The sequence below is a fragment of the Vicia villosa genome, linkage group LG1 (genome assembly GCF_029867415.1).
Source record: "Vicia villosa cultivar HV-30 ecotype Madison, WI linkage group LG1, Vvil1.0, whole genome shotgun sequence".
NCBI lineage: Eukaryota > Viridiplantae > Streptophyta > Magnoliopsida > Fabales > Fabaceae > Vicia > Vicia villosa.
In genome coordinates this window covers 114,743,857-114,757,324 of record NC_081180.1, presented here as the reverse complement: position 1 = coordinate 114,757,324, position 13,468 = coordinate 114,743,857, and the positions used below count along the sequence as shown (strand labels likewise).

The window sequence follows — 13,468 nt, the reverse complement described above, 5'->3', positions numbered from 1 at the left end:
TTACTCAAATCTATAAACATATTACTGAAATCCAACACATACTACTCTAAGTCATTATAAATTACACTAAGATATCATGCATTACTCAAGACCTACTACAGATTATTCAATTTTTGTCACATTACTCAATTTTATGACACATAAGCTATCATAAATTACTCTAATCTATCATACATTACTTATGACCTACTGCAGATTACTCAATTTATATTTCACAGTACTCAATGTTATGATTCAATACAAACCACATATTAATCAAAACATAACATTCTTTACTCAACCATGTATATTACTCAATCTTTCCTGCTACAAATAGTGCTCATAATAGACCACTCATTACTCAGTACATATTACTCTATTTCATACATATTACTCAAATCAGTCTATTAATAACTCAACAAGTTACATATCAACATGCATTACCTAAACAAGTTAATCAATCAGATTACTCAATATTACTCAAATAATTGATTTGGAATAAACATTCAGAGATTTATAATTTCAACAATTGAAACAAAATCGTGACCTAATCTGACCTAATCTGACCTACTTTTGAAGTGGTGAAGGTCTTGCAATGGCGATGGTGAAGGTTCTGCGATGGTGATGGCGGCGAGAGAGACAGTGCGATGGTGGTGGCGGCGAGAGAGAGAGAGAGAGAGAGAGAGAGAGAGAGAGAGAGAGAGAGAGAGAGAGAGAGAGAGAGAGAGAGAGAGAGAGAGAGAGAGAGAGAGAGAGAGAGAGAGAGAGAGAGAGAGAGAGAGTGCGATGGTGGTGGCGGCGAGAGAGAGTGCGGTGGTGGTATTCCAAAGCCCCAAAATCGTGAGAGAGCGAGAGAATGAGATTAGGTTTACTCTTTAGCAAATGTCTTATATTTGAGTAATATTCACCGTTAGATTAAAATGTTGATCCAAGGGCAGAGATTATTCTATGCATGGTGCATAGATTATTCTCTATGCACAGTAACTTGACCCCAGTTCGAGGGTCAGTTCTAGCATCAAATCGAACTATGGTCCTCCCTACCAAATTCAGCGCCAATTACCACTGAACCAACTAACGATTGGTAATACAAATTGTATTTTCAAACTTATAAAAGCAGAAGCCTTTCTTGATTATTTTGATATATATTAAAATAGAGTAATGGGTAAGTGGTTTATTTTGTTGGTTTTGGCTCATGTTGTGGTTGCTACATGTGCAAGAGTTATGCAAGCCGGAGAAGACAGTAATCCTACAGGTGGTGGAATAATCAATGGACTAAATGGAGATGATAATGCTACTGATAGTTGGCCATGTGACGATATTGATATAAATCAAAAAGTCATTAATATTATTGGTGATGGACTTTCGAGCGGCAGAATAAATATAGGCGGTGAAAATGATGGTGGATTTTTCTCTGATCTAAATTAATTACTGTGGAATTTAATTTTCATGCAGAACTAAGTGTTGGAAGACTTGTTATTACAATGTTTTATAAATAAGTTTCTTTTGTAACGATATTTGTTCTTCTAATATATTATACTAATATATTATGCTTCCCTTTCTTTCAAACGTATTTTATTATATGTTCTGTATATCTCGAATATGAATGGTTGTTCTTGTTAGAACATATAATCAATCAATTAATTAGGTGAATCAATAGAGAATTATGTTTATTTGGAGAAGATGAAGTTTAGAGAATTTGAGAGAGAGAGAGAGGGGGGGTGATCATTAAAATTGGCATTAATAACAATAGAGAGAAATGAACCCTTTATATACAACAAGTTACAAAATGATTGGGGAACTAAAAATACTTAAAACATAAACAGAAAAACTGACAGTTGCAGTGATAACCGTTTACGGCAAATAGCATAACTGGTTACAACGTAACCAAAACGCCACTGCCTCTATTTATCGGGCTCGTAACCGGTTACACAATACCCTGTAACCGTTTACACCAATTGAAATGCAGAAAAAAATGTTTTTTTAACACACCACCTCATTTCAGTTGGTCCAAGTCCAGCATGCTCAAGCTTTTCTTCAACCTCTTGAACACCTTATTTGTTACCCCCTTGGTCAATAAATTTGCCATTTGGTCCTTACTTCGATAATACCCCAATCTAACTTTCCTCCACTCACTAGCTCTCTTAAATAATGAAACTGCATCTCTATGTGCTTGCTCCTTCCGTATGCAATCGGATTCTTCGCAAAGTTGATTGCAGAAACATTATCAACAAGAAGTGTAGTAGCCTCACCCTCATTGCTACCCAAATCCTTCAATATATTCATGAGCCACATGACTTGGCATGCATACAACGACACCACAATGTACTCGGCTTCACAAGATGAGAGTGTTACCACCGTTCTTTGCTTAAACACCAAGAGATTAGTGTCCTACCAAACATAAAGATGTATCTGTTCGTTGAGTTTTTGTCATCCATATCACCACACCAATTGGAGTCGATGAAACCAAGTAAATCACATTTTGGCCCGTATCTGTTGCCGAAAAAAGAATTCCAAAATCAAGAGTTCCTTTGACATATCTAAGAATCCTCTTGACCGCCGCCAAGTGAGACACATTCGATCTTTCCATGAACCTACTAGAAATACCAACACTAAATGCAAAGTCTAGTCGCGTATTGCACAAATACCGCAATGATCCAATCAATCTCCTATATCGAGTTTGATCAACATCTGGTTCATCATCACTGTTGCAGAGCTGCAACCTTGCCTCACATGGTATAATGGCTGCATTGCAATGCTCCATTTCATACCTCTTCAAGATTTCAAAAGCATATATCCTTTGGTGCATGAGCAGTACTGTTTCTGACTTTTGGAACTCTATGCCAAGGAAATATGTCATGATCCCAAGGTCCGTCATCTCGAACTCATTCATAAGTTCACTCTTGAACCTTGAGATACTCTTCTCACAGCTACCGATAATAAAAAGACCATCTACATAGAAGCAAAGAATGATCACACCATCATTTGTATCCGATCTCGCATAAACACCATGTTCAGACACACACCGCCTGAAACCAATATTAATAAGAAATATATTAATGCGTTTGTTCCAAGCTCTTGGAGCTTGTTTCAAACCATACAATGATGTATGCAATTTGTAGTACCTCATCTCTTAATTCTTCACTATAAATCCGGGGGGATGCTCTACATAAACCTCTTCATTGAGCGGACCGTTCAAAAATGTAGATTTGACGTTCGTTTGATAAGTCCCCCAATCGTTCTTTTAGAAATACCAACATGATTATCCATGATTATCAAAAATCCCTTTGCTACCAATCGAGCATTATACATGATTATCTCGCCTTTGCAATTTTCCTTCACTTTATATACCCAACCCACACCAATTGGATTCTTTCGAAGCGGTAGATCTACTAACTCCCAAACTTCATTCTTTTCAATAGATTCCAACTCCTCTTTCATTGCACAAATCCACTTTGGGGTTACACTAGAATCTCTCGCATTCTTGACTTTGTTATCTTGGAATCTCTCGCATTCTTGACTTTGTTATCTTGGAATCTTTTTAATAGATTCTTGTTGATCTTCTAAGATTTTCCTCGTTTCGAACCTCATTCGGGGTTGCATGACAGTTTTAGAAATGACAAGATCATCAAAAAACAAAGTTGTTGGAGTTATGTTCTACTGGTAACCGGTTACACCAGATTGCACTGTCTGATGGTAACCGGTTACACTAGGACTGACATCACTAGTTTCTTCAAAAATAACGTCCTGGCTTATCACAATCCTCCAATTTCTTGCATCAAACAGCTTGTAACCACCTATGGAATGATATGCAACAAAAATAATCTCATGTCCCTTGTCTTCCAACTTCTTTTTAAGTTGACCCGACACATGTGGATACGCTACCGAATCAAACACTCTCAAATGACTTAGATTGAGTTTGAATCTGGATCATACCTCTTCCAATGTAAGCTTATCAAGGTTCTTGGTAGATCATCTATTCAATAAGTAGGTGGCTGTAGAAACTGCTTCTCCCCATAGTTCATTCGATAAATTTTTACCGCTCAACATGCCTCGAACCATGTTCATAATCGAGCAATTTTTCCTCTCGGCAATACCATTTTTTTGTGGCGTATAGGGTGGCACAATATCATGCATTATACTCTCAATACTTCACAATACTTCAATTTGTGACCGCATTGCCTCTCCACCATGGTCTTAAACTTGTTGAACACATCAAACACCTTATCCTTCCTCTTGATAAGGTAAGTCCATAGCTTTCTACTATAATCATCGATAAACGTGACAAAAATCTATTGCACCATATGTGTCGACTTGTAGCGGCCCACAAACATTGAAATACACCACCTTAAGGTGAATTTTGGTCCTATGACCCACATGCTTGCTAAAGCTCCTCTTATGTCTCTTTCCCTTCACACATTCCTCACACAACTTAGCTGAAATGTTAATGTGTGGCAGCCCAGTAACCATACCGTTTTGTTGCAACTCCTTGAGATCAAGAAATTTCAAATGACGTTAGTTCCATAGCCTCTCTTCTCGACGCGAGCTGTAGCTAAGCACCTATGCTTCAATACTTTCAACTCCACTTTAAAAGTCCTATTGAAAGCCATGAGAGCCTTAAGTATCAACACTCCACTAGCATCCACAACGATCTTGTCTTCCAAGCGTATTTTGTAGCCTTTCTCAAGCAATTGGCCAATACTCAAAATATTACACTTAATACCCAGAATATACAACACGTCCTTGATCATATAATGTCCACCATTCTTCTCCTCGATCAAGAAATCACCGACACCTACGGCCGCAAGAGTAGAATCATCCGTGAATTTAACTCTACTTTTTATGACTTGATTGATTTGCACAAAATAATCCTGTCTCCTCGTCATATTTGTTGAACAACTGTAATCTAAGTACCATTCATCACTGCCTTGAACTCCATCCCGCACCGAGATCATTACATTTTGTTCTGAATGCAAATCTGCCCTGTTTTCCGAACTATTGCAGCTGTTATCCCGAGACTTACAGCTACTGTCCAACACCTCTAAACTGCCATAAAACTCCTAGATAATAATCACTAAGAGAGTATCTTCATCATCTACCTTTTTCCTAGCAACCTTAGCTTCATCTCCTTGGGAATGCCTCTATTTTACACAACATTCATTCGAAAAATGTCTTAGTTTTTTACATTTTCAGCACAGTACTTTACTTTTATTCCTCCGTTTTCCGCCTCTCCTGTTGCCTAGATCACTATATCTATTGAAGTTGGTGATCTCACCCTTTTTCCCCATCGAAACCTTCGAATTTTGTGAATCACCTCCACCAAAATTCTGAACATTTTGCGTCCCTTTCAAAGCTCATTTTCCTTTTGATCCTTTACTTTTGTCATTGAAACGAGCTTGTAAAGCTATCTCCGCCTTTGCCTTATTATTTTCTCTCTCGTCCATTCTTTGTTCCTGAGCCTCTAGTGAACTTTAAAGCTCATCCTTGCTCAAACTCGCAAGATCCTTCGATAGCAACTACAATATTGTCGAATCTTAACGTTAAAGAACATAAGATTTTTGACACAACATTCTGCTCTAGAATGGTTTCTCACACGCCTTAATGTGATTTAACAAATGCGTAATACGCGCCACATAATTATTTATTGTTTCCTTCTCTTCCATTTTTATTAACTCGAATTGCCTTTTTTAAGTTTGTAACCTCACAACCTTAGTCTTAGCAGCCCCGTCTTAATCTTTCCCCAAAATCACCCAAGGTTGCTTTGCCGACTCGAAATCATCAGCCTTTTCGAAATTATCCCTATCAACACAAGAATGAATCAAGAAGAATGCTTTGTAGTCTTTCTTCTTCTCTTCCTTGAATGAAGCATGATGTGCAGTTGTAGCCTCAGCTGTAACACCCCAATTCTACCCGCGGAATTTAAATGAAATCAGAGTATAAAAATTCACAAATGAGACAATTGAGGTATCATATATTCATTCACAAAGACAATCACCTCGTCGCATAAAGCGGATACATAGCTTTCATAAAGTACGGAAGAACCGACAACATCAAATAATAGTCTTTAACATAAAACAACTTCCATAGAAGTGCAACACAACCTCAACAATTTGTTCAAAGATTCGTAGCATCATAATTCAATAGTTAACACAATTAAAGTGCCAATCTCCAAAAGACAAATCAAGTATTTGCTAAAACATAATAGATCAAAAGCAAGTAAATTAACGCGTTCGCCCCCCCCCCCCCCCCCCCCCCCCCCGAGTGCTACGTATCAGAGCGACAACGACTCAAGACCAACTCGGCTAACCTCCTCTCAATGCGAATCACCTTCACGTTACCAATATAAAGGCAACGGCGAAACAAAGAAAGGGTGAGATATCAATTCATATAATTGAGCGCATGATAAATTATATATCACAAATTAGACATCTTCGGTTAATCGCATTCACAAGTATTGATATCCTCATATTATTCACAAAGTCATTTATTCACAATTCACATACTTCCGTCACATAATAATTCACAAAAATACAATCACAATGTAAGCATAAACGTCACGCTACGAATCACATAAAAATATACGAGACATGACTCATGTATATGCATGTGGTACCAATCGGAGCTTCAGCCCCCATCACCACTTTCCATTCGGCCCGTCATGTTTGCCATAGTTTTCAGGCCGTCATGTTTGCCATAGTTTTCAGGCCGTCACATAGTATGCATATGGAATGTGACTCGATAAACAAGACAACAAAACATACTCATCAAAATCACATATCGTCACGAGGCATAAGCCTATATCGCAATTACATTACCATTTATTCGAGTTAATTCACGTCACCATAATATTTCACCTCCATTTAGTCACAAAATCATCATCACAAATATATATAAGATCACGTATTACAATTCATCACAAACATCGTCATGTTTCGACACATCGGCACAATTATTCCGTTACACGAATTAACGAAGTCATCACAACATCGTCATATTTCGGTATATCACAACAAATAACACATTAAGTCAATTCACATTAGTCTCATAATTCTCTATAATTAGTCATTTATTTAACTCACTAATCTACCATCAACTAACCAAAATTATTCAACTAAGAATCGCTAATTAATCGAATATATCCTGCGTCACTACCGGTTATCTAATCTTCGATTAAATCATTAATATTCACAACTTTACCAAACCTCGAGTCATATTACCAAGTCCCTAAAACATAACTTAAACCGGTTAATTCGGGTACAATTATATTCTTTACCGGTTATCCAATTCATTCGGTTAAATACTCAAGATATCGTAATTTACCGATAAACCGAATAGTTAATCAAAGTTTAAGTTATTCTAATTAAATAGGCTTATTGAAAATTAATTCAACTATTAATTTAATTGACCGATTAATATCCCAATTTCGACAAAAGAACGCTATCACGTTAATGTACTAATTAAAGTTAGCTACCACGTAAATTTTCATCAAATTCCGGACAACTAATTATACCGCTTAATTCGGCTATTTCGATCAAACGAGACTGTTTTGCATTTTATTATAGTGCTACTGTTACTGACCAAAGGATCCATTCTTATCATGCACTGCTACGCTACTGTAATACATAATAGTTCAATTTAACATTTTCTACCACGTGTATAAATTCCACTAATTAAAAGAAAATAATGTAGTAGTGCTTATGTGAAACTGTATCAAAACAAAATGAATGGGTGCCGGTCTACTAGTGCCGTCCGTTATCAAACAATACACAGACCCATATTTTATAGCATAACAACAACCACAACAACGACATGTATTATATTTTCTATCTTACAGAACAATTTCAGTCAACAATTATGAACAGAATCCACACAACAAAGCAAAAACCTAAATCTCCAATCTCTAACATACAATTGCTTATAAGCCTCATTATAGGAAGAGAACCCCACCCTTGCCTTGGATTTAGTGCAGCTCTAAGAAGCTTCAATAGAATTTTTGAGAAAAAAATACACTTTAGAGCAACACTTTTGGGTCCCCTTTCTCCTCTTCACAAACCCTTGTCTTCCTTCTTTTTTTTCTCTCTTCCTCGGTTCTATTTTCTATCTATGCTTCTACTATGTTTTTTTTTTAAATGGCAAAAGAGACCACCACCACCACCTAATGGGCCTAACAAAATCTACCCCTTAACACTTAGAAATGTCATTAATTAAACCCAAAATTTATTCTACTCTTAATAAAAAAAATAATACTACCACTTAAATACCATTAAAATAAAATATGATTATTTTAATATACCGACTGAATACTCAGTGTCTCATATTTACGGTCTAATCTTAATTACTCGAAAAATTCACAAAACGCTACATATTACCTCATCAATATTATTAATACTAAAAATATTAAAATTTCTGATTAAACATCGACCCGCTATCCCGAACTAATACCGACTAAATCACTTCAAAACGCGAAAATCTCAATAAAAGTCATAAATGACTAAATTAAGCAAATAATAATATTTTCGGGCGTTACATCAGCCCCAAGTGGTGTAACACCATTGTTGACGATGTCGATAACTTCTTGATACCCAAACAAAACTTTCATTTGTTTGGACCACTTCTCATAATTCTTCGAAACAAGAATCAATAGGTTGGTGGGAATTCGATTGTTGGAAACGATACTCATTGTTGTAGCGGAATTGGATCAGAACCAAGGCATTTGATGTCAAATGTTAGAACATACAAAATCAATTAAGGTGAATCATTGGAGAATTATGTTTATTTGGTGTCAAATTAAACTTTGACAGTTGTAGTGGTAACTGGTTACGGCAAATAGTATGACCGATTACCGTACAACCAAAATGCCACTGCCTCTGTTTATCACGCTCGTTGTAACACCCCCAATCCTATACTAAACAAATAAGGCATATATTTGCGTAAATCAGAGTAAAGAAAGCATGCATCTCACAAGGGCGTTACACACATTTCAAAATAGAACAAACATTTTATCTTTAAACATGCAATGGTCATTTCCAAATAACACGGGAATTTAAAACAACGTGCAAACCACAGCGGAATAATCATATCATTAAATAAATGGTAAAATAGGATGATTCCCATACATCATCCACCATGTTTCAACATCTTGGCTCAAGGCCACACATTAACCAAAATAACATATTCAAATACGAATACAATATGAGTAAACAAATATCTCATAACATCGAGTCATAAAAACATAAAACCCAACTCCCATGTGTTACATATGACCAGAGCACAAGTGACTACTTAGTCACGACACCCTACTAGAGATCTAAATCTCGACGCTAATCCTCCTTCGAAGCGTCACTATCCATGAAACCTGCACGTTACCAACAAAGGATAACATTCAAACAGAAGGGTGAGAATTCAACTTCTTATAGATAAACATAATATGGGAAATGTAAAACACAACAAGAATACATTTCAAGAGTTCATCACTCTTCACATAAACATGCATCATATGCCATTAATCAAGATTCACATGTTCATGCCATACAACCTAGTCATTCAATTCCACATAATCATACATGATTGCTAAACAATGTACATAATCATATTTCACCAACATCTAGATTCCAAGGACATATAATTTCACATCTACATCACATATGTTCCAATCACATATATCACAATTATAACACAACAATCTTTCATATCAAATGAATCACCAAATTCACTTATCACATCTCATACACACATAACAATCACACAATTGCATACGTTCAAACATCACATAACACCAATGTGACTCAATGCAAGACATGTGACTCTATGCATGTGGTACCCAATGTGAACCCAACGTTTCACCGCTTCCGATTCAATATCTAGAATCCAAGCCACGCTCCCGATCCGGACAAGATCAAAGCCAACACGCCTATTTCCAATTAAGGATCACGTCTGCTACGCCTGTTTCCATTCAAGGATCAACGTCTCTTACCATGTGAACCCAAGTTTCACCGCTTCCACCATAAAGCCGACCATGCTATGAATGTATGTACAATTACCAACAATTTATGCAATTAAGATTATCTCATCAATCTTAACTTACCACATACCACAATAATCCAACTCTATGAATTATCCACCAATTGTACACAACACTCACATCACAATTAACAATTACAACAAGGCATAATAACCATCATATATCCAATCACAATCATCATGAATATATTACCACACATCTTACCAATAGTTGTTATTCATCACATACCAAAACGTAACGCACATAAAAGCATTTACATGTATTCAATCCACATCTCAATACATACACATTTAAATGATCATTATCTACAAGACACATTCAAATAGTATATATATTCATCCCAACACATCATGGATATCACATCACTTAACACATCAATGAATATTAGTCACAAGTCATTAATTCATCATGTACACATAAGTAAGTCACATGTTATCCATATATTAACATCAAAATTAAACCATTCAACATCAACCAAATCTATCCTATCATATAGATAATCTCATTAGCTTCCTAACGCTTCGAACGGCGCATAAAACGGAGTTACGGATCAAAAGTTATGGCCTTTACAAAAATCTGCCAAAAATGGAATCTGCAGGTCGACGCAAAGAAAAGCATAGGTCGACGCATTGCACTCCTGCCACCCTCGGGTATGCACACGCTGACCCAATAGGTCGACGCATTCATCAGAAACCCAGATTTTTTGCCTTTTAGGCTGCACAGGTCGACGCAAACCTCTGTGTAGGTCGACCTATGCTGTGTAAAACTCAGAAAATCACCATTTTCTTCCCCATTCCCCTCATACAACACCCATTAACCCAAACCAAATCCATACATCAATTAAAAGAAAAATTGGCACACATATGATGTTCCTAATCATGTTTCTAACCATGGGTCATTCATACAACACTTTAAACATGAACAAATCATAAAATCTCATTGTTTTATCATAACCCTAACATTTTCCAAAACTATGAGATGAAGAGATGAAAGATTACACAAACACACATTACCCAATCATATAGTCTATAAGAACTTGGATTCAAACCCTTACCTCTAATCAAACTCCTCCAATCTTCAAGAATCTCACAATCCTCTTCTCTTCCTCTTCTCTTCTTTCTCTCTAGCCTCTTTCTCCAAAATGAATGTTATGAGAACTAACCTAATTTCTCTCTTACTATCTTTCTCACATAAATGGGCTTAACCCACAATCTATTCTTTCTAACTAAATTAGGCCCATTAACTAATATCTCATAATATTACTAATAATTCAATTAATCCAATTAGCACAAATCTCAAATTAAATAATATCATACTAAATAATTGAATAACATGAATAATTAGTAAAACACCAAATAAAACTAATTAAATAAATAGCTAATAAAATCGGGATGTTACAACTCTCCCCCACTTAAAAGATTTTCGTCCTCGAAAATTCTCTTCAAGCAACTAACCCCAAGTACAAATCCCTCATTCAACCTTCAAGTAATTTCTCTTCTAATCTCAAATCACTCCGCAAACTTCTTCAAAATCCAAAAGAAAACTTCAGAGTTTTATCCGAAACAATACTTGACAAAATACCATGCAAACACACAATCCTCTCGGTGTACAACTTAGCAAGTCTTTCAATCAAATAATCCATCCTTATCGGAATAAAATGAACACATTTGTCCGTCTATCCATAATAATCCAAATCGATTCACAATTACTCGGCATTTTCAACAAACCCGAAACAAAATCCATAGAAATATGATCCCACTTCCACTCAGGAATAGATAACTGTTGTACCAACTAAACGGTTTCTGACAAGTCTAACTCAAATACACCATTCCGGCATATCCCTCTTCATACTTTACCACTAAACATTTTCCTCAAATCTTGTTACATTTTAGTAGCATTATAATGTATACTCAAACCATTACGATGTCCTTCATTCAAAATTCTCTTTTCCAACTTCTAAGTATTAGAAATGCAAACTCGATCACGACCTTTCATGACTCTAATCTCGACAATCTGAAAGTGATTACCTTTACCTTGCTTAATCAATGTCATCTCGTCAACCAATTGCAATCCAATTTCTGACTCTCTTTAATCTCGTCAAGAACACCAGACGTAGGCTTCATCATACTAAGCTTAATGCAAGAAGACGTCGCTTCACAACCAAACTCAAATCTCGAAAACTGTTCCAACAATTTTCAACTCTTGAATCCTCAACATAGAAATATGCAATGATTTCCTACTCAATGCATCGGCTACAACGTTTGCTTTTCCAAGATGGTAATTCAAACCAAAATCCTGATCTCTCAAGAATCTAACCATCTTCTTTACCTCATTCTCAACTCTTGTAGTCACTACGCGCCTCAATTCTCGATCCAAATAATAATGCCTCCAAAGTTTCAACACAAACACAACGGCGGCCAACTCTAAATCACGTGTCGGATAATTCCTCTCATGAACTTTAAGTTGCCTTGAAGCATAAGCTACCACTTACCCTTTTTGCATCAAAACTCCTCCCAAACCCAACAACGAAGCATCACAATACACCACAAATGGTTCAAACAGATCTGGCAAAATCAAAATAGGAGCAGAAGTCAACCTTCTCTTAAGCTCTTGAAAATTCGCTTCACATTGCGAAGTCCAAATGAAAGCTTGACCTTTCCTAGTCAACAACGTCAACGGCAAAGATAACTTAGAAAATCCCTCAATGAACTTCCTATAATAACCTCCCAAACCAATAAAACTTCTAATCTCAAAAACAGACTTAGGAGCTTCCCATTGAGATATAGCTTCAATCTTCGACAGGTCAACAGAAATATCTCCACTAGAGATCACATGGCCAAGAAAAATCACTTCCTTTAACCAAAATTTACACTTAGAAAGCTTAGCAAACAACTTCTTCTCTTTCAACATCCATTACACAATCCTTAACGTTCAGTATGTTCGTCGTTACTCTTAGAATCAAAACATCTTCAAAACATTACCTCATTAGAACATTCCTCCTTCTTACTCGATAAAACAAGTGCAACTCTATGAACATACACTTAGACAGACGAAACTCTTCTCAACAACTCCTCAATTCGACTCTTCAACTTCTCCTTAGTCGCTTTACACAATACCAAGTTAGTAAGAGAAGTTTATCTCGTCCAATATGATCTCGTTTTCTATCAACAATAGATTAAGGGTGATCAAGTCCTCAATTTGTCAATAGACAATAGAAAATCATAATGAAACATAAACCGTCGTTACTAAACCATAATAGTGTTCTTTCAGAACTCGCACTCTTAATTACTTAAAACACCAAGATCCAAAATTCCTCTTAAGATTACAATTACTTGCTTCAACTCCAAACAGTTCATACCAAAATTCTCATCAACTTGCTCTAACAAAATAAACTAAATCAATTCTCAAAATCTCTACCAAAGATACTCGACAGACAATTCAAACACACATAAGAAGTAGAAACAAAACTCA

At 36.2% G+C, this 13,468-nt stretch overlaps 1 protein-coding gene across 1 annotated transcript; it reads right to left on the bottom strand.

The window, feature by feature from the left end:
* Window positions 1-4,481: 4,481 nt before the first annotated feature.
* On the bottom strand, window positions 4,482-5,264 carry LOC131652155 (uncharacterized). Its single transcript, XM_058921942.1, has 2 exons — window positions 5,178-5,264; window positions 4,482-5,036 (listed from the first exon to the last, which is right to left on the bottom strand). Exons 1-2 carry the CDS (start codon window positions 5,262-5,264, stop codon window positions 4,482-4,484), a joined length of 642 nt encoding a protein of 213 aa, XP_058777925.1.
* Window positions 5,265-13,468: the final 8,204 nt, after the last annotated feature.